At 42.1% G+C, this 22,762-nt stretch overlaps 1 protein-coding gene across 7 annotated transcripts in view; it reads left to right on the plus strand.

Moving 5' to 3' along the window:
- SESTD1 (SEC14 and spectrin domain containing 1) overlaps positions 1 to 22,762 on the plus strand; it is a 118,567-nt gene that overhangs the window by 57,062 nt on the left and 38,743 nt on the right. For all 7 annotated transcript variants that reach the window (XM_050916802.1, XM_050916805.1, XM_050916806.1 and 4 more), the window contains exons 6-7: positions 18,698 to 18,811; positions 21,549 to 21,646. In XM_050916802.1, the coding sequence (XP_050772759.1) occupies positions 18,698 to 18,811; positions 21,549 to 21,646 (212 nt within the window). The remainder of the gene's footprint in view (positions 1 to 18,697; positions 18,812 to 21,548; positions 21,647 to 22,762) is intronic.

Below are 22,762 nucleotides of genomic sequence, written 5' to 3' on the forward strand. Positions count from 1 at the left end.
CACTTTCTTGGCAGGAGATTGCCTTTGGCCTGATGGCTCCAGTTTTGCCATTTTGTGGCATTGTCTGACTTGAGCTCTGTTACGCTCCCCTACTTCATGTTCTTTGTCTATTTCACTGTGCGGTAAAACACAGAGTAGGCCATAGCGAGAGTGAACCATTGCAGAATAGAAGCAATTGGTGAGAGGAGCCTGTAGCTGTAAGTGAACAACTTATTCCAACTTCTCCACTCATTCATCCTTTAGAGAATTTGCTACTTGGTTACAGTTAGAAAAGCTCACTCGCTAGATCTTCTCTTTCTGTGTATCCCAATTCTTATGTTTTACAGATGATGGTATGTCTTAATTTCTTTGTTTTACTACTTTTAGCACTGCAGAGCAGTGATATGGCTATAAGAGTGTGTTCTAATCTGATTTCATGCATAGAATCATTCACTAATTTGTGGTAGCATAATTTTTATTACTTGTGGTGAAAAACACAGTTTGACTTTCAGGTCGTGGATTGAATTGCAGCACTAGCAGTTAACAGAGAGAGGCTTTTCCTAACTGAGCATATTTGATCTGGAAGTCACTGAGGCAATAAACATGAAACCTCATGCTTCCATTTTCCCAGTCACTTTTCACAGTATAATCTCACTTTAACTACAGTGATTGCTATAATAAATCACTGAGTCAAGAAAAAATGGCACTGGAATCACATGATGGCCTAGGCATCCTGCATATTTGAGACTTAAAATGTTTTAAAAGTTGCCAGCACAGTTACTTGAGGTGTCTGGCATGGAGAGAGTTTCCCATAGGTATATTCTGGCTAGTAGCGTTCATAAGATATAATTGTGTTGTTTTATTATTAACCGCTCTGCATTTACCTTTTATGTATTGTGAAAGAGACACAGTTGTATGATATACATGTATTGTGTATAGTCGTGTAACACGTGTTCTACAAAGAGATATTTGTGAGTCCTAGGTCACTTATTAGTCCATTTGGTTCTTACTGAAACATGTTCTGTTATGTTCAAGAACTCATGGAGGATGTGTGAGGTCCCAGGAACTGAAGAAGGGCCAACCTAATGCCTATCTTTAAAATAGGGGAAAAGGAGGGCCCTGAAATAATGGATCACTTCAGCCTAACTTTGATATATGGAAAAGATACTGGAACAAAATATTAAACAATCAGTTTGTAAGCACCTAGAGGATAATAGGGTGATATTAATCACCAGTATGCATTTCTGAAGAATCAAATAAACCTAACAACCTTCTTTGACACGGTTCCTGGTCTAGTTAGCAGAGGGGGAGCAGTAGACGTGATCTATCTCGGGGGTCGGCAACCTTTCGGAAGTGGTGTGCTGAGTCTTCGTTTATTCACTCTAATTTAAGGTTTCGCGTGCCGGTAATACATTTTAACGTTTTTAGAAGATCTCTGTCTATAAGTCTATAATATATAACTAAACTATTGCTTTATGTAAAGTAAACAAGGTTTTTAAAATGTTTAAGAAACTTGATTTAAAATTAAATTAATATGCAGAGCCCCCCCAGACTGGTGGCCAGGACCTGGGCAATGTGAGTGCCACTGAAAATCAGCTCACGTGCCACCTTCGGCACGCGTGCTATAGGTTGCCTACCCCGATCTATCTTGATTTTTAGTGAAGCTTTTGACAGAGTCCCATATGACATTCTCATAAGCAAACTAAGGAAATATAGTCTAGATGAAATTACTACAAAATGGATTCACATAGGTTCATAGATTTACTCCTGGGGGAATTCAGCACCGAAACATTTAAAATTCTGCACACAATATTTTAAAATTCTGCATATTTTATTTGTTAAAACAACAGAATATAATCACGCCAGTTTCAATTATTTTGGTAATTTATTTCAAAATACCTGTCAGCAGCTATACCTGTAACAATACAGACGCCCTTCCTCTCCCCCCTCCCCCCCCCCCAAAAAAAAAAGATTCAGGAATTGTTTTTTGACAAATATATTCCTTACTAGGCATATTAATACAGAACTCTGAGTAATAATTCATTTAAACTACAATACAGAAACACATTTCCCGCATCCCTCAGGCAAAGGCTTGGGAGAGTCAGGGATCATGGAGGAACTGAGGGACAGGGAAGTAATTTCTGGGAAAGATCCTGGGTATGAACTTGGAGGATTGTTGGTGTGGGTGGAGAAGTATGGAACAGGTTGTTTTGGAGAGGGGAGGGATTATTAGAGAGCCTCCACCATGCAGACCCTGGCTGACCCCTAGCCTCTCTCATTCAGTCAGGCACATCTGTCCCTATTCCCATGTGTCCCTTCACCCCCAATCCCATTCAGCCACTGCCCCAGTCAGCCATTATAAGTGTGATAAGGGCTAAGGACAGGGATTAATTGTTCTTCATGTCTATTGAAGGTAGACGTGGTAATGGGCTTAATCTGCAGTCAAGGAGATTTAGGTTAGATATTAAGAAAAGATTATCTATAATGATAGCTGAAATAGCTTACCAAGGGAGGTTGTGCAGTCCTTGTCATTGGAAATTTTAAAGAACGGGTTAGACAAACACCTGTAAGGGGTGGTCTAGATATACTTGGTCCAGCCCCAAATCAGGTGGCTTGACTAGATGACCTCTCCACAACCCTTCCAGCCCTACATTTCTATGCTTCTGTGTATGTATTTATTTTCTTGGTCATTTTAAGGTACAGAACCTATCAAACATTCATAGAATCATAGAATATCAGAGTTGGAAGGGACCTCAGGAGGTCATCTAGTCCAGCCTCCTGCTCAAAGCAGGACCAGTCCCCAGGCAGGTTTTTTTTTTGTTTGTTTGTTTTTGGGTTCTTTTGTTTTGTTTTTTTTACCCCAGTTCCCTAAATGGCCTCCTCAGGGATTGAACTCACAACCTGGGTTTAGCAGGCTAATGCTCTCCATTTGAGGTTTGTTAGAGCCTTACTTTAAAATGGGAGGCACTCCCTTCTGAACAGCAGTAGATTGTAAGAGGGAGTTGGTAGGTATGAGAGTGAACAATACTTCTAGTGTTGTAACAACTTTTACGTGAACTGTTGGGAATTTTTTATAAAACATGGAGTTAAACAATATCCATTGCCTAAGGAATGTAAGAGAACTTAGTCTGTTTTTCAGGGTTTTTTTGTTTTAAACAATAACTTATTCCATGTGGTGTTCAGAGGCTGCTCCTCTTCTGTACTAGTTGACTGTGCCTGCTGCAGGACAGCACTAATGCAAAAGCCTCTTCCAAAGAAATGAGGAGAAACAACTATACCCCTAAAATAGAAGAGGAAGCTCAGGGGAATTTTGTTGAGAATAGTACAGTGAAGCTGTATTTGGAAGGGCATAGGAGGAATCGTAATGCTCAAGCAGCCAGGTCAGGCCAGCTAGTTGGCAGTGGCATCAGTGAATTCTCTCCCATTCTGCCCCCACTCCCATCCTTTTGCATAGTTTGGCCAGACATTCTCTTTCTAATGCCCTCCCAGTCCTGCCATTTGGAGTGACACTGTGCTGTAGAGCCAGGGAAGGAACAGAGCAGACAATCACTACTCCTCAGTAGGAGGAGAATGGGGATAAGTGAGGGGTGGCATGAGGAATGGCACTGAGTGAGTGCAGAATCCTTGTTGGCATCTTTTCTAAAGGCTACTGTGAGACCATTGGAGACAGGTGACCTGACTCAATTGTGGTGCTGCAGGGCACACCTGCCTTCATGCTTTTGAACTCCTGACATCAGTGCTCTGTGCCCTCCCCAGTACAGCTCCCACTTGGTTCCGAACAAAGCTTTCCCAGTCCTATGACGGAAGAGGCTCTGTTTCCCACTCCCACCCTCTTCTAAAGTCAAAAGTAGCGAGAACCCATGTGTTTGCTGCTAGCTGCGCTCTCATTGACTAATAGTTGGCCATTCCAAATCAAGGTGATCCCAAATGGGCTGCAGATTGTCTTGTTACTCCCCAGGAGTCTCATTCTTCTGAAACATGGAGTTGATTATTCCAGGCATCCTTTAAATCTGCTCAGGTTTTTGCATTAACAAATGCAAAGACTAGGATCCTTTTAGAATTTCCTAATCCATTTTGCTTTTTCTAATTAGTATACACACACACACTGGCATAAAACCAGAACTGCCTTCCTTTTAGCAAATAGTCATTGTTTCGTTACACTCATGGTTATTAGAAATTCATATGTAATAACTAGGATCACTGGAAAACCTGAACATATCTTAAACCCAGAATCAGTGAATTTCTTGATGTTTGCAATTTGCATGCAGCTCAAAACTGCCCTCGGACTATTTTCTCTGCATATGGCATCCATTTAAAAAAAATCTTCTTTGACGTTGATTCAGATATAAGGCTGTCAGATTAGCTTTTTGAAAATCAGCAATCAGTGTGAAGAGAGGAATGTGACGGGTTACATTACAGAAACCCTCTTGGGAGCTGCCACCTGACGTGACAAGACTACTTCTACCCCTGCTTTCCCTGCCAGCTCAGGACTCCATTGTTTACATGCTACCTTGAAAGTCCTCAAGCAGACTTACTATGTGGATTGGAGCATTCCAAGATCCATTGTCCTTTAACTGTTTCTTGATTAGGTACTTAATTTCAACATTCTTTTCTCCAGGAACTGACCAAATGCTCTACTTAGGGTATGTCTACATCTACAATTTTGCAGCGCTGGTTGTTACAGCTGTATTAGTACAGCTGTATAGGGCCAGCGCTGCAGAGTGGCCACACTTACAGCAACCAGCGCTGCAAGTGGTGTTAGATGTGGCCACACTGCAGCGCTGTTGGGCGGCTTCAAGGGGGGTTCGGGGAACGCGAGAGCAAACCGGGGAAGGAGACCAGCTTCGCCGCGGTTTGCTCTCGCGTTCCCCGAACCCCCCTGCAAACCGCAGGGAAGGAGACCTGCTTGCTCGGGGGTTCGGGGAACGCGAGAGCAAACCGGGGAAGGAGACCAGCTTCGCCGCGGTTTGCTCTTGCGTTCCCCGAACCCTCCTGCAAACCGCAGGGAAGGAGACCTGCTTGCTCGGGGGTTCGGGGAACGCGAGAGCAAACCGGGGAAGGAGACCAGCTTCGCCGCGGTTTGCTCTCGCGTTCCCCGAACCCCCCAGCAAACCGCAGGGAAGGAGACCTGCTTGCACGGGGGTTCGGGGAACGCGAGAGCAAACTGGGGAAGGAGACCAGCTTTGCCGCGGTTTGCTCTCGCGTTCCCTGAACCCCCCTGCAAACCGCAGGGAAGGAGACCTGCTTGCACGGGGATTCGGGGAACGCGAGTGCAAACCGCAGGGAAGGAGACCTGCTTGCTCGGGGGTTCGGGGAACGCGAGAGCAAACCGGGGAAGGAAACCTGCTTGATTACCAGAGGCTTCCTCAGGTATGCTGGGATACCTGCTTATTCCACGGAGGTCAAGAAAAGCGCTGGTAAGTGTCTACACTTGATTACCAGCGCTGGATCACCAGCGCTGGATCCTCTACACCCGAGACAAAACGGGAGTACGGCCAGCGCTGCAAACAGGGAGTTGCAGCGCTGGTGATGCCCTGCAGATGTGTACACCTCCTAAGTTGCAGCGCTGTAACCCCCTCACCAGCGCTGCAACTTTGTGATGTAGACAAGCCCTAAGATTATTTAGGCCATGTCTACACTTACAGTTTTGCAGCGCTGGTAGTTACAGCTGTGTTCGTACAGCTGTGTAGGGCCAGCGCTGTAGTGTGGCCACACTGACTGCTACCAGCGCTGCAGTGTGGCCACATTTGCAGCACTTGCAGCGCTGTTGGGAGTGGTGCATTGTGGGCAGCTATCCCACAGAGCACCTCGTCCCATTTTGGCGCTGTGGCTTGTGGGAAGGGGAAGGAAGTGTGCGGGTCTTTCCGCTTCCTGTTCCAACGCCTCGTGGTGCTTTGCTGCACATTCCGAGCAGTTTGGCAGCATTGTGAGTCTGCAGCGCGATTTCTGAGATTTCTGTTACAAATGGAGCTTGAGCTGCTGAGGACCTTGCTGATGAATGTTGCCAGCACATCACACATGGCAGTGGAGCTATTCCTTCAGCTGCAAAGTGACAGTGAGGAGTCAGACGATGATACTGAAACGCCTGACGCTCAAGACACTCAATAGCTTGTGGCAGTAACAGACGTGCTCAGCACCGTGGAACGGCGCCTTTGGGCTCGGGAAACCAGCACTCAGTGGTGGGATCACATCGTCCTGCAAGCATGGGATGATGAGCAGTGGCTGCAGAACTTTCGGATGAGAAAAGCCACTTTCATGGGACTGTGTGCTGAGCTCGCCCCTACCCTGCGGCGCAGGGACACGAGATTGAGAGCTGCCCTGCCAGTGGAGAAGCGGGTGGCTATTGCAATCTGGAAGCTGGCAACTCCAGACAGCTACTGATCGGTGGCGAACCAGTTTGGAGTGGGAAAGTCCACCGTTGGAATGGTGCTGATGCAAGTTTGCACAGCCATTAATCGCACCCTGCTAAGAAGAACTGTGACTCTGGGGAACGTGCAGGACATTGTGGATGGCTTTGCACAAATGGGTTTCCCTAACTGTGGAGGGGCAATAGATGGGACGCATATTCCTATTCTGTCTCCACCCCACCTGGCATCAGAGTACGTGAATCGCAAGGGGTATTTCTCCGTGGTTCTGCAAGCGCTTGTGGATCACCGTGGGCATTTCACTGACATTTACTCAGGATGGCCTGGAAAGGCGCATGATGCACGCATCTTTCGGAACAGTGCCCTGTTCAGGAGGCTGAGGGCCGGGACTTTTTTCCCAGACCGCAAGATCACAGTAGGGGACGTCAAAATGCCCACTGTGATCCTTGGAGACCCCGCTTACCGCTTAATGCCATGGCTCATGAAACCGTATACAGGGAAGCTTGACAGGAGCAAGGACCAGTTCAACTACAGGCTGAGCCGGTGCAGAATGACTATGGAGTGTGCTTTTGGCCGTTTGAAAGCCCGCTGGAGGTGTCTTTATGGGAAGCTAGATTTGGGGGAAAGCAGCATCTCCGCTATTATATCCGCGTGCTGTACCCTCCATAATATTTGTGAAGGGAAGGGTGAAAGATTCAGTGAGGAATGAACCTCCGAGGTTCGATGCCTAGAGGATGAATTTGCACAGCCAGAGAGCAGGGCTACTAGAGAGGCCCAGGAAAGGGCTTCAAGGATTAGGGATGCCTTAAGGGAGCAATTTGATGCTGAGAGCCAACAGTAATGTTTGATGCCTTTGCTGTGCTCCATTCTACCTTGGGGTACAATATTTACCACTTCCTGCAATAATAAAACGTATTGTAAAAGCCATAGAATCCTTTTTTCAAAGTACAGTACATAAAAGGCCAGGGGGGTTAGGGTGGTGGACTGTACATTCAGAGGTTTGAATATGTCCTGTTTGGATTACTGTTCAATGTCTGCTGCACTTCAGGATTACTATGCTGCAGAGTAATGGGGGTGGAGTGAACAGGGTAAAAATTGTAGTTATCAGGGCTGGTAGGTGATCGTACAGGTGTTGGGGGCAGCTGGGGGTAATAAGAAACTGGCTGCTGGAGAAAGGTGTTTTGTGCAAATACTGGGGAACAAGAAAGAGAGCTTTGGGAGGGATGTGGGTTACCACGGTACAGATCTGCCTGCATGGCTACGAGAGACTCGAAAGACTCAGTTTGGCGAGCCAGGAGGCTTATCATCTGCTTTGAGGTTTTTTTGGTAGCCAATTCCTTTCTCCTGCTTTCTGTTTGCCTCCACTCATACATTTTCTCTCTCCATTCCTGCGTTTTCCTACTTTCTCTGTTGTAGTGAATCATAACTGCTTTGATCAATTCTTCTTTTGATTTTCGCGGATATTTTCTCAAGTTCTGCAAGCGACGTGAGGCCGGTGATCCGGCTGCATTAGTCAAGGTCACTAAAAAGAACATAGATAGAAACATGTAATACACAGAGGCTACATTGTTTGTTATCACACAGTGAAGGAGATTTTAGACTTTTTGTAGCATCCTTCCCACATACCTAACATAACACAGAGAGGCCAGGGAAGCGAAGGCATGGCGAGCAATGGGGTGAGTGTTTCTGCCCCGACTGCACCTGGAGGGGGAATTGACCGATGGGTCACTGGGGTTTATCTGCACTGGGTACAGGAGGTAGCTGGTGTCCTGCACAGGGGGACAGTAGTGAACAGGAAGGTGGCGAGCTGCTGGGGGGAGGGCGGAGGGGGGCGGTCCGTGTAACTGCTGGCCTGCTGGTGGGGGGGGGGGAACCGGAGCTCACCGCGGGGCTGGCTGCCTGCTGGAAAGGGTGGGAGAGACCGGAGCGCACCGCGGGGCTGGCTGCCTGCTGGAAAGGGGGGGGAGAGACCGGAGTGCACCGCGGGGCTGGCTGCCTGCTGGAAGGGTGGGGGAGAGACCGGAGCGCACCGCGGGGCTGGGGGGGACCGCGAACCTGGCGCCCTGCACTCAAGTATCCCTAAATTCTCAACAGGGTTTCCTACTGCCAGATATATCACTGCTGCGTGTTACCTGGGAAGAGAGGGAGGGTATTCTACAGCAATGTGGATTCCGCCCTGGCCCCTATGCAGCTTGCCTGTGTGCAGCCATGGTCCCCCCACCCCTCGCTGCACAGTGGATCGGACGAGTTAGCCTGACCGGGACAAGGACCACGGTGGCTCTCCCGATAAACTTGTGAAAGCACATTGTGCACGCTCTGGCTGCAACTTTTCAAGAGATTACCGAGGCAGATTACAGAGACGTGATAGAGCAAATCAATGGGCTATTCCACGTTTAGGCATGCATGCAAGCAGCCATAACCCAAACCCTCCTCTCCCAAAACATAAAGATCTGCTTACCCCGAGCACACTCCGCAGCTTCTTCCTCACCAGCAACTTCCTGCTGCTGCGACTGGCTAGCCTCCTCCTGGCTTGAGAAGAGCTCCTGGCTGCATGCCTCCTGGGACTCCGGGGTGTCTCCCTCCACCCCAGTAGCCTCACTGTCGGCTTCCTCTACACCCTCCCTCACTGCTCCCTGCTCTGAACTCTCCATCGTGCTCCTAGGATTGGCAGTGGGGTCACACCCAAGTATGGCATCCAGCTCCTTGTAAAAACGGCAGGTTGTGGGGGCAGCTCCTGAGCGGCGATTTCCCTCACGGGCTTTGCAGTAAGCACTCCTCAGCTCTTTTATTTTGACCCTGCACTGCAACATGTCCCGTTCATGGCCCCTTTTCAGCAAGGACTGCGATATCTGCCCATAGGTATCATAATTTCTCCGGCTGGAGCGCAGCTGTGCTTGCACAGCTTCCTCACCCCAAACACTGATGAGATCCTGCAGCTCGGAATTGTTCCATGCTGGGGCTCGTCTGGGGCGTGGAGGCATGGTCGCTGATTGATTGATTGATTGCACTCCACACCTGGCTGAGCAAACAGGAAGGGGATTTTTAAAATTCCCGGGGCATTTAAAGGTGGGGTCAGCTGAGCCCAGGGCAGTGGAGTGTGCATGATTACCAGAGAGGCTTCTAAGGTATGCTGGGATACCTCCTTACACCACAGAGGTCAATAAAAGCGCTGGTGGGTGTCCACACTTGCTGACCAGCGCTGGATCACCAGCGCTGGAATCCCTACACCCGAGGCTCGACCGGGTGTACAGCCAGCACTGCAACCAGGGAGTTGCAGCACTGGCCGTGCTTTGCAAGTGTGGCCACATCCTAGGTTGCAGCACTGTAACCCCCTCACCAGCGCTGCAACTCTCTAGTGTAGCCATGGCCTTAGAAATCAAGCCAGTACACAGCCAACATTCCTAACTTTGACATAACATACAAAAATGATACATGCATACAAATAAGATTAATACATTCAGTAGATCATAACCTTTACAGAGATATGTTACATGACATATGTAGCATAAAACACATTCTAAGCATATTTCCATAAAGCCTTATGGGAGGTACTGTCACAAGGAGAAATGATCCATTTGCTCTTTTATCCTTGTGGAAGTTTTGGAGCAAGTTTTAAAAGACTTTCCAAATTTAGGATTGGGATGATAGGTAATCAAAAGCTAAGAGGTAAAAGCAGCAAAAATGTAACCATCTGGAAATCGTTGAGAGATCAGTACTTAGTGTAGTCAATAAAAGAACGTTCTTCTGTGTCCAAAGACTGAATGATAAGTACTGTAATGCTTTTACTGCAGCAGCTAGACCATTGTAAATTCTTAACTGCTCCTTCAAAGATTTCTTGTGACAGAAATAAACAGAACCACACTGCAAAATCTGAAAATACATTTTTAACACATTAAATATTGGTGGCTATTTGTGTTAGTTTCCATCAACTCCAAATCACAATTCTGACTGAATATATTGTGCTTCCTTATATACCTTCCTTACATATTTATGTAATCAGTGTCACTGGAATATCTTCCCCAGAATATACAAATAGCAATATTCTATCTCTTGCCATTTTCCTTCTGCCTCAAAATAGCTTGAATAGCTTATAGAATTTTGTTTTGTGTATTAGGATCCATGTGTGTGTTTAAAAGAAAATTGATGAAAAACTAAATTGTTGAGCATACTGAAATGCTTTGTTGAATCATGGTTTTCATTCTGAAAATGGTTAAGTATACGTTAGTTGAAACACCCATGATTGCTATAACTGAAAATTTACAGAAAAATATCTTTGCTCACTTTCTGCATTTGAAAGTGCTTTGGCCTCTGTCATAAACAGATAGCTAAGGGTTAATGTCTCTTTCACCTGGAAAAAAAAAATAACCTGAAGCACCTGACCAGAGGACCAATCAGGAAACAGGACTTTTTTCAACTCTGGGTGGAAGGAAGTTTGTGTCTGAGTTCTTTGTCTTCTGCCTGAATCTCTCTCAGCTATGAGGAGGATTTTTCTATTTCCTGCTTTCTAATCTTGTGTTTCCCAGTTGTAAGTACCAAACATCAGATAGGGGATTTTTATGTTCTTTTGTATTTACATGTCTATAGTTGCTGGAGTGCTTTAAATTGTATTCTTTTTGAATAAGGCTGTTTATTCAATATTTCTTTTAAGCAATTGACCCTGTATTTGTCACCTTAATACAGAGAGACCATTTGTATGTATTTTTCTTTCTTTTTTATATAAAGCTTTCTTTTAAGACCTGTTGGAGTTTTTCTTTAGTGAGGAACTTCAGGGAAATTGAGTCTGTACTCACCAGGGAATTGGTGGGAGGAAGAAGTCAGAGGGAAATCTGTGTGTGTTAGATTTACTAGCCTGACTTTGCATTCCCTCTGGGTGAAGAGGGAAGTGCTTTTGTTTCCAGGGCTGGAATTAGAGAGGGTGGACTCCCTCTGCTTAGATTCACGGAGGTTGCTTCTGTGTATCTCTCCAGGAGCACCTGGAGGGGGGAAGGGAAAAGAGTTATTTCCCTTTGTTGTGAGACTCAAGGGATTTGGGTCTTGGGGTCCCCAGGGAAGGTTTTTGTGGGGACCAGAGTGCCCCAAAACACTCTAATTTTTTGGGCGGTGGCAGCAGTACCAGGTCCAAGCTGGTAACTAAGCTTGGAGGTTTTTTCATGCTAACCCCCATATTTTGGACGCTAAGGTCCAAATCTGGGACTAGGTTATTGACAGCCTCAGTCTTGCCAATACTTAGTCATGTGCTGATTAGTTGATAGGCTGTCCTTATATTCTGAAATTAAATTCTGTCATTGAACAGGTATCTGTATACCACAGCTATTTAATATTTTTTCATAGCACATTTATCCCCAATACAGTAATTGGATGAATAGTGAAATTGCAAAAAAATCATAATTTTACCATAATTTTTTTGGCTAAAAATTACAATTAAGGAAATCCTTATGTGAAGTTTGTAGATATTTTTAATGCATATCACAATGGTATCTAACCACTGAAAATTTCAGTTTGCACAAAAATACTTAAAAAAAAAAACCTAGTGAATTTTAATTAGAGCATACTCTTTGCCCCTCTTTTATCCCTCCAGTATTTTATCTGAGGATTGTGAAAAACCCAATTCCTGCCCCCACCCATGATTTATTTTACGATGAGCATGTAGATCAAGTATTTATATGAATCTAGCATGTTTGTGGGTTGTTGGGTTTTTGTTTTTTAATTCTGGAAACATTAGGTCTATTCTTCCAACTGGAAACTATTCTAAAAATTCAGGCTGAATCAGGGAAGCATTCCTGTTCAGGAAGAATTCTTACATTCTTTTGAGTCTTAAGAGGGAACCAGTGTGACCATCAAGATTCTTATAATGCTTATTAGACTTGTTAGGAAACAACGAGGAAGTTATACCACTGTGTAAAAAGCCTATAGAGGAAAGTGAGTGGATGGGTGAAATAATTGTTGAATTTAAAGAAGAGAATCTGAGTAGTGAGTGAAATCAACTGAGGGTATGTCTACTCTACGAAATTAGGTCGATTTTATAGAAGTCGATCTTTAGAAAGCAATTTTATACAGTCAATTGTGTATGTCCCCACTAAGCACATTAAGCTGGCGGAGTGCATCCTCAATACCATGGCTAGCATCAACTTACAGAGGAGTAAACTGTGGGTAGCTATCCCACAGTCCCGGCAGTCTCCACTGCCCATTGAAATTCTGGGTTGAGCTCCCAAAACAACTAGAATAGGCTGAAATATAGCAAATGGAATGTAATCCTGAGTTCATTTTTTCTCTTCTAGTGTTTAAAGTTCCTTTGCAATTCAGTTCGTTAAAATGGTGGGGAAATTGTGGCAGTGCTGTCATGGGAGACAAGATGGCTGGATTCAGAAATTTGTCCATCTGATTAGCTCACAATCTTGATTGAGTCCCTTTGTAATTAAAGGAACAATTTAAATAGTTTGTTAGATCAAGTGCCTTATAGCAAAAGTTTAAATAAATTGCTTCTGAATATTTTAAATAATTATGTATTTACTGTGGTTCAGTCAGATTTTTATCTCCCTTTTTCATGATTTCCATAATTTCTTGTCTTATTTTCTTTCTTGGTTGCTCATTAAAAGCCACCTACTTCAGCTGTTATCAGGATAAGTGGTGTTTTTTCTGTTAATGATGAGAGCATTGTGATTACTTAAAAAAATTATTTAACTTGAGACATCAACCTGGAACATTGGGTGTATACAGGACAAATCAGTATCAAGAGGATAAAATGGTCCAGCTTGTATAAGTGTGGCAACTTTATTGTACTTTTAGTCCAGATGAATCTCTCAGTAGTTGCTGTGCTGTTTCAGAAGTCTTTATGTATAAAACTACAAACATGCATTTTTTTCAACCTATGGCCTTCATCAGGTTTGGAACACTGGATATTTGTTTGTGTGGTTCCTAGTAAAGAAAATATCCTAATACAATAGATAAGGGTTTCAATAGTTGTTTAGATCTTTAAAAATAGACTAACTACTAGTATCCAGTGTAGATGCAGGTATACTGTTTTACTTTGTATATTTATACATTTCCTTTTTATACATTCTGTAAAGTTCCCTGTATGTTTACAGTGCTGCATAAATATTCATTAATAATAAAGTAGAATATCAGTCTCCTTTTCTGGAAATGAAGACCAACTGTCCTTGGTATGTTGATAAAATAACTCCTTTTTTAAATGTACCTTTTCTACTGCTAGAAGACACAAAAATCCAATTTCCTAGGATAATTCCTCAATATAGATAACTTGCAAAATTAGAGGATTTGGGTCTAAACCGTAGATGATCACACTCCAATTTGCATTAGCTGAATTAAAGATCTTAAATGACTCCAAAGTTAGGATACAGGGCCTGTGGATATGGATATGGATTCTTCAGCAATCAATTTAATACAGTTTTTCTTCCCTAAAGAGACTATTGATCCCAGTTTTACTGAGGCCATTCCTGTTTTTTTAATTTGATGTCAGTGACCTGTGAATTTTTTAGGATGTTTAAGTATCCTGGCTTTTTAATTTCATCAACGCAATGTTTTTTAATAACCAAATGTTTGTTCATAACATATTGCTGTTGGGAGAGTTTGCACTGGTCATTGTTTTCAGAGCTGTTTTTATTCAGTGAACATTAGTGACACAATATACTCCTTCAGAATAATACACTACTAAAAGAAATCCTGCACTCCTAGGGCACACACATGTATCACTTTTGCCTCAGAAATAGGCCATAGCATCACAAACACTTTTTTTAAGTGTACTTTTTTCTCTTTTGTGAGAGTATTTTGCAATCTTAAAAAAATCCCTAATTTTTTTTTTCCTTTTACTATTCCATTGAAGTCACATTGCTGTTGAGGATAAACGGTTACTGCAAGAGCAGCACTTAGTTACTATAACAGCAGCATTTTGTTAATGTGAGCAATATTATAATTGTCAAATATTCCATGAGGCTAGTCTTCTGAAAAGAAAAATTTGTATATTAACCAGGGCCAACTCCAAACCCATTACCATTTCCCTGATTGATATGATTGCCTTCTTGATATCCATTGTTATAGCCAGAAGAGTTGTGTGGAGGAAGGCCACAATGGGGACTCTGGCCATTAACATTTCCGTCTGCCCTTGGAAGATCCCAACTACCATATGTCCTGATCAGTCCTTTTCTCTTTCAGGAAATATAATCTTTTAACATTAATTTTGATATCAGACAATCCACTATCCAAAAGCATTTAATCTGGTTTCAGAGAAGACCTTTTCCCCATAAAGTCAACGTAGTGAGCATTAAAAAGACTTAGAGAAATTGCAAGCAAACAGTGGGGTTTTGTTTCCTTTTTGTTATAACAAAGGCTTATTTACACACACATCTCATCGTTGTGGACTGAATGCCGGTTAATCAATAGAAAATTGTCATACCTAATGGCTTCCCCTAAAGGGGAGCGAAGATTAATAATGATATACTCTAAGGTTGGTGTTGAGACTACTGTAATTTAATATTAATAATTTTGGAAGGGAAAGCAGACATCTAGTTCAAGTGTGCCAGTGAAGCAATGTTTGTTACTATAAGCTATAAAGGGTTGTGAGAAACTTGTATGTCTTTTAAAAGCTTTGGGAAGCATGAAGGACAGATGAAAAGGGCCAACCAGCATAATGGAAGATGAAATTTAACTTGAATACATGTCAGGAAATTGAAATATAGGAATATTGAAATACAGGAATTTAAAAGAACTCTTTAAAACACCTTTTTTTATAGAACATATAGTCTGCCTATGACGTTCACTGTCACAGGAGGTGACAGTTGTTATTACTGTATTTTTTCAAAAGCTATAGGAAACTTGGACAGCAATAACATTTGTAGGTATGCACATTAAGATAACCATGCTTCAGGACACAATTTGATCTCAAGCAGAATTCCTCTCTCCACTTGTTCAGTATTGCACATCTGGCCATTAGTTTCTTAGGCTATTTGTCCACAAAAATTGAGTCAAATTCTGAGGCATTGTTTTAAAGAGAGGCACAATGTTGGGAATGGGGGGGGGGGCGTAATCCCTCAACACTGATCGATAGTCCTTAGCCTTTTCCCATGCTTAAGGATAACTTCATCCAGATCATCAATAACATCTTAGAGTACTGCATTACTGGTCTACGTCTTTGATTAAGATCCTGAGCTGCATTTAGCCTCAATCCGCGTGCCTTCAACACACACTCAGCTTCTCATCAGAGTTCAAAGAACTGTTTATATTTCCTGAGGAGCACTCGCAGCAGTAATCCCAGAGAACTGTCGATAACTCCAGTGTAATTCAAATAAAACAAAGTTTATTCAACAGAGGAAATAGAGAATCAGTGAAAATAAAGCAAATTTCAAAGCTTTGTACTTGAGGCTCAGATTACATCTAAACTTGCTGTTCAGGCAGAAATGTGGCAGTTTGTTTTTGTTCTTATCTTGTTAGTGAAGGTTTGAGTGAAACATTAATATATTCTGTGATCAGACCTGTCCTTGCTTTGATTTCTGGTTTAGTTGTCCTATCTAGTTCATGCGCCTCGTGGTACTCTTCCTGAAATACATGCCATTCACACAGTACACTTTGTACACAAGAGAGGCTGTGTCTACATTACTCTAATGCCAGTTTAGGCAGGTTGACCACCAACATTTTAACAGTTGTTTTGATGCATAAACCTGGTCAGAGCAGGTCTACATGACATGACGGTAAACCATATTTTTTGTCAGTGGCACTCTGACTGTTTCTACTACTCTTGGAGCTCAACTGGTATTAGCAGTGAGAATTTTTGGAGAGAAGGGGCTAATATAAATAAATTAACCTTCCAGGAGGGTTGCGCTTCCCTGCACCACAAGCTTGGTGAGTAATTCACTCATATTTTAATCCTGACCCCCACAAAATATTTGAACTGTGAGTGGATTCCTTGTAATATACACTTTCTTGAAGTTGTCTTATGACAGTATCATGATGGCCTGGAAGCAGACCCATTATGCTGTCTTTTGGTCACTCTGATTACAGCAATACACAACACTAATGGCATCTCTCTTGAGTAGATTGTATGCCACCTCTAATCCCAATGCAAGTTATATAGAAATGTAACTAATAGAAATGCTTCTGTATTATGCTGGCTGATGCTAGAGAATATTCTTAGATGTATCAAATTGTAGAAGGTGTCACACACCATGAAATTGTTTATCAAATAAGATTTTCTGCAGATGGAAATAAAGAATGTCAATTCATCATCTCTCTTTCAGATAAATTATCTTTAAAATAATACATAAAGATTTAGTATGAATCTTACAGTTGCAGAGCTAACTGCACCTCTGATTCTCTGGAAGTTTACCCACCCACTCTCATGCCTTTACCTTCCCGGGGGTGGAATCCTGCAGTTCTCCCACTCTTAGAGTGGGTCCTGGGCTACAGTATCCTGAGCGTCAACCATGCCTGCCCAACAAGTATAACAGAGTTTGGCACATGCGCTTCTTCCCTGTGAGGGAAGCCTGTGATCAGTGATTGTATAATGACCAGAGAGCCTTCTTAAAACCAAATATCTTAACTGCCAGAACAAAACATAACATAAGAGTAAAAGGATTTTAAAACAATAAAGTCTATACATGTGTATCTTACCTAGAGTCCTAGGCAGACCTCTCTTGTTCCAGATACCTTACCTCTGGGGGTCTGGGCCTTGATCTCTTCCCCCAAACAATTCTCCAGCAACTCTCTCGCTTACATGAGGGAGTGTGTGTCTCTTTAAACCCTACTATGGTTCCCTTGGCTAACCTCCTCCCCATGGAGACAGACACTCCTTGAGAAACCTGTCTGCCAGACGCAGTCCAGGCCTTCAAAGTGAATGGCTCTTGCACTGTCTCTTAAATGTTTGCTGAGAAGTATTAATCAGGATCCACCTCCCTCTTCCTGGGTGCATTTCCTGATAGTCCACCTATTGAATTATCTCAGCATGTGCATACAGTAAATATCACAATAACCAGGTCAACACACAATCATGCATTATTATGGGGAAATTGTCACAGCGAGTGTGTTGTTTTTTAACTAACATACCAAATTATGTGAAACTCTTCAGCTTAGATGAACTTCTTGTCCGTATTTTTCCTCGGCATTTCTATTCCTTCACATACAAATATAGACAGGAAAGTGGTTTCCAAACATTAAGATTATATTATTTAAAGAAATATCCTAAGATTTAATGATGAATGGAAGAGAACTGGCAAATCACAACTAGTAATAACAGGATGACAAAACATTTTATTTTGGATTCTGGACTACTTAAAGCCACTGTGCAACGAGAATTTGTCTTGGGTAGAGGCAGATTACCTTAATCAAGGTTCTCAAACTTTTGTACTGGTGATCCCTTTCACAGAGCAAGCCTGTGAGTGCAACCCTCCCCCCAGGGCCGGCTCCAGCTTTTTTGCCACCCCAAGCGGCAAATTAAAAAAGGCCGATTGGCGGCACTTCAGCGGCAGCTCAATTGCATCGCTTCATTCTTCGGTGGCAAGCCCTTCACTCCCTCTCTTCTTCTTCAGTGGCAGCTCAATGAAGAAGCGAGGGACCCACCCCCGAAGACCTGGACATGTTGCCCCTTTCTATTGGCTGCCCCAAGCACCTGCTTCCTTTGCTGGTGCCTGGTGCCAGCCTTGGCGACCCCCCCACCCCTATAAATTAAAAACACTTTTTTATATATTTAATGCCATTATAAGATCTGGAGGAAAAGTGGTGTTTGGGGTGGAGGCTGACATCTCCCCCCCCCCTCCCCTGAGGGGTCCCAACCCCAAGTTTGAGAACCCTTAACCTAGATTCAGGGAATTCTTGGGCAAGCCAGTAGTTTGAGAGGAGGTAGGTGTCCAAAATACAGAATAAAGGAATGAATTATAGGCTTCAAGGCTGGAAAATCTAGTTATCCTAATTTCAAGAGCTAAGAATCAAGAGGGGATATAATGGTCTGTAGGAGTAGTGGAATCCAACGCCTGAAGAAATGTTGCAGGGGGAGAAGTCTGTGTGTCAAAACTAGCTGTCCATTTTAAGCTCAATTTTAACATTAACTACAGACTTGTTCCTACTTCAGCTCCACACTTCGTAACTATAGGAGGGCAAGTTGTTTGTTTTGTTTGTGTGTTTGTTTCAAAAACAGATTGAGTGAGCTGTTGTGCACCAGTTCAAACCAAGTCTTCCAGGTACTTATGAAAAAGTTTGACTGTTTTTGTAAAGTACTTCAAAATACATTCTGTTTGTTCCATCTGTCCTCCTGTTATTCAAAGTAACAAGCTTAATAAAATATATTAAATTTTGTAGCATAGGTTTCACAAAACTGTGTTACCAAAACGTTCTTTCTTAATTTATTACAGGTTATTTTAGTATCTGCCAACAAGTTGACTCGGTACATAGAACCATGCCAGCTGACAGAAGATTTTGGAGGGAGCCTTTCCTATGATCACATGGACTGGTTGAATAAGAGGCTGGTTGGTTTTCTGGATTTTTTTTTTTTTTTTTTTTTTTTTTTTTTTGGTCTTTCAAACTTTAAGCTTTGTGGAGCATAGACTATATTTCTCTGTGTGGGTATGGCTCTCACCACATTTTGGTTGCTACCTCAAATGTTTAGAATACATTTTAATGTAGTAGAATGAGAAAAATGCACTTTAAATATATAAAGAGTCTTGTTATTCTAGTAGAAATTGAATTTACTCCAGAGGTGGCAAAGCAGATGTAGTTATTTTGTTTAAGAAGCAGATTTACTCTTTAGGTTCTGTTGCATATTCTCAATGTTGAAAAATCCCCCAAGAAGGAATACTGGGGACCTGGAGTCAGCTGGGTTTGGCCATAGAGAGGGAAGGCACGGGCCAAGCAAAAAATGCTCTATTTCTTCATGTTTCCCAGGCAGCCTTTTAATATAGGGCTCCTATGGAGGCATAACCAGATTTAAAAGCTATCCTCTATCATGATGAATCTTCCTGCAGCGCAGTTGCCCTGGTAGATGCAGGCATGCAATTTATACCCAGGGGTAGATCTGCCCCTAAATTGTTAATAGATTCAAATTATTTAGGGGGTCATTGGTATGTACATATTTCAGTATATTTTAATTCTGTTATTCATTGAAATTTGCTTGAAGATCAGAATTTACTTTAAAAATGCATTTTTAAAACAATACCTAATATAATTTTAAAAGCAGACGGACTGCTTTGGTCTGAATGTTTTCAACCCTGGAAACTGAAGTCTTTCCAGCTTGCTGCAAAACTGGTATAACACAAGCAGTAGTTGTGCAACTTTCCTTATTATAGTAGTACATCAATATGTCTTGTCTTAGTGGTAGTGGTTTTCAACCTGTTGTCCATGTACCTCTGAGGGTCATCAGACTGTGTCAGTTACCCAGGGTTTTCAGAACCCACAGCAGTGGTAACTCAACCATTTCTCTTCAGTCAGTGTCAGGAATATATCAATAGAGACACAGCTCCTCCATCTGATAAATGATTGGTACAAATGAGTGCTTTTACCTAAAACTACTCTCTTATTAGATCTTAAGCATGCGCACACACGTCGTAGCAGTAGGCTCAGAGCACCTTAAGCATTTATAGTTACCTAAAGTTTGAGATGCTTTCGAGTAATTAACAGCCAGGTTTCTGGGGGTCGTTCTTTCATCCAGCATCCTTAAACACAGCTCTATGCTCTCTCTTTCCATCCTCGACTCAGACTTCCAGTTTGCTTCCGCTGTCTGTATGATCCTGGACCCTGAACCTACCTTCTCACACCTCTATAAAGGTCTTTTTACCTCTGAAATACACCTGTTTTGTGTCACTACCTTAATTCTATTTCTGTTGAAATCCTCATCCATGCCTTCCCCTTCTTTTATCTTGAAAATTGCAAACTCTCTTCTCTGATATCTCCCCAAGCCCAGCACATATTAGTGTGAAATCTTGCTGCGGACTACTTCTTCATGTTTGCAATAAGCTTACAAACATATCACCCCCATCCTCACTGACTGGCCTCCGTCTTCCTATTCATTTCAGGATTCAACTGAAAATTTCTCTACTGATGCTGTCTTACAGATGTGTCTCTCTCTTCTCATTATCTAGCACTAGACTCCTTTCTCTTCCTTCATATACCCTCCATAATGTTGGTGCAAGGGCTTTCTCCTTTGCTGCTCCTGCCATCTGGAACAGCCTTTCTGATTCTCTCTAGTTTCAGATCTGAGCTGAAAAATGTTTTCATTGCCTAATTTCTGTTTCATTACTGTATTTAGCATTGTAAAGTAGTTTGTACTACAGTGTATGAAACTTGCAGTAAAGTTATATTGTATTGAGAGGGCTGTCCACTTTCATGTCCAGAGGGCTGTTTATTGACGCCTGAATGGGCTGGATGGGGTACAGAAACTTCACCTCCAGGCCAAATATTTTGAATCGATGAAGTGAGTAGCAGCTGAAAGTTAATACCCATCTCTAGTGAAATGAGAGATTGGTTTCAATCCAGTTCTTAGTGGACAAGAATGCAGATTGCACAACATTATCACTACTAGAATGAATTGATGCTCAGTTTTCATAATCAAAACACATAGAGACTGAACAAGTACATGCTGTCACTGATTTTATAGGTTTTGCTCTCTGAGATCAGAAACCAATAAATTTCAAGAAACCTTGACCAAGGTATTTTTTACTTACAGCCATTTGCTCCTTTGTTTCTAAAAGTTATTGGTTACAGTACAGGCCAAAGCTGGAAATTCAGATAACAGTTGATATACTTAATCCATTTTTAGTGGACAGATGTTCATATAACAAAATTCCCTACCACAGTCTTCAAGAGGTAATCATAAAAAGGCAAAGTATTAAATGGACTGGATGAGTAACTATGGCAATGAAGACTTACGTTTTGAAAGATTCTTCAAGGTCTTGTAAGCATTTCAAAATTCAGTCCTAACTTGAATGTATTCTAATATAAAGTTGCTTAATTCCCTGGAGAATCTGACACTGCAGGCCTCTGTCATTGAAGGGAAATTATGTTTTCTAACCATTTTTCCTATACCATCTGAGTCTAAGAAGTAATTACTTTATGTCAAATATGAAGCATATTAACAGAGCAATATGGATAAATTTGAACTGGTAGTGTCAAACTGCATCTTTCCCAAGCACTGAATGAATTTCTTTTAACTCTTTTTTTTTTTTCTTTAAAAAGTAAATGTTCTTTTTAATAAAAATTATTTTTATTTAGGTATTTGAAAAGTTTACAAAAGAGTCTACATCATTACTAGATGAGCTTGCTTTAATTAACAATGGAAGTGATAAAGGAAACCAACAGGAGAAAGAGAGGTATGTGGATTGCTTTTTAAAATAGACATGTTTCAGCATAAGTCTTAGCTACCAGTTTAGCTGCAATATGGAAGTGTAATGTGAAGGGACTGGTGAACAACCCAAGTATTTTTCAGCCATTTGTTTTCTGGTAGGCACTAAGCTCCTGATCCTGTAACTGACTGCATGTGGCCACACTCCTGTTCCTGTGCACAGTCAATTGCAGGCTCACGCTTTAGCAACTAAGTAAGCAAGATGCGCTTGATCCCAGTCATGTCCCTTTGCATTCTCAGTTTGGGAATGACCAATGAAGTGAAGCCCAAACTGTTAATGTGATGATCTGTTATATGATTGATACCACAAGGAGCTTTGGTTAACAAGTTTTTTGCTGACTCTTCCATGCCTAACTTGTGTGGTTTTGTGTTTTAAGTGAAAGGAGACGAAATGAGATGAATCAGCACTGAAGCATAAGCCTAAGTTTCAACTTTCTGAGTCTAGTTGTTTGCAGTCAGATTGTTTCCATTATTTTAATCACAGTATATCTGCTAAGGTTTAAAAACTGCTAATGACAGTCACAAACTGCCAGAGAGAAAGGGCTCCAAGGAGGAGGTCACTGCAACTATATGCATTTAGTCAAATGTTTGGAAATAGGGAGAAGAGAGAGAAATGAGAAGTTCTGTATAAAAGTTGTAAAGGGCACAGGTATCTGAATTTTTGGTATTTATGTGGGGTGGTGAAATCTGATCTTTTGTGTAAATAGAAATGCAGAACATTCCCTAGTGCAATGAGCCTTCTTTGAAAATTATGATAGTATTAATTGATTTATAAATATCCACATTATTAATATATCTGTCTCTCTTGTCTTTAAATACCAAAGTAACTAGACCATGTTAATAAGCAATTGCTTGCCATACTTAAGTTACGTGTTTTGCCATATTATTGTACCAAAAGTGTTTTCATTTTTCTTCTCTGTTATTCCCTTGCTATAAAATATTACTATGTATATGTTTACAAAGAGCCACAGAGACCAAGGATGGTTAAGATAATGGACTAGGACTCAGCCGGCCTGAGCTCAGTTCTAGGCTCTGCCAGAAACTCTCCATATGACTCTGGGCAAGTTGCTGAGTTCCTGATCCT

Source organism: Gopherus flavomarginatus, chromosome 10 (genome assembly GCF_025201925.1).
Source record: "Gopherus flavomarginatus isolate rGopFla2 chromosome 10, rGopFla2.mat.asm, whole genome shotgun sequence".
NCBI classification, from domain to species: Eukaryota; Metazoa; Chordata; order Testudines; family Testudinidae; genus Gopherus; species Gopherus flavomarginatus.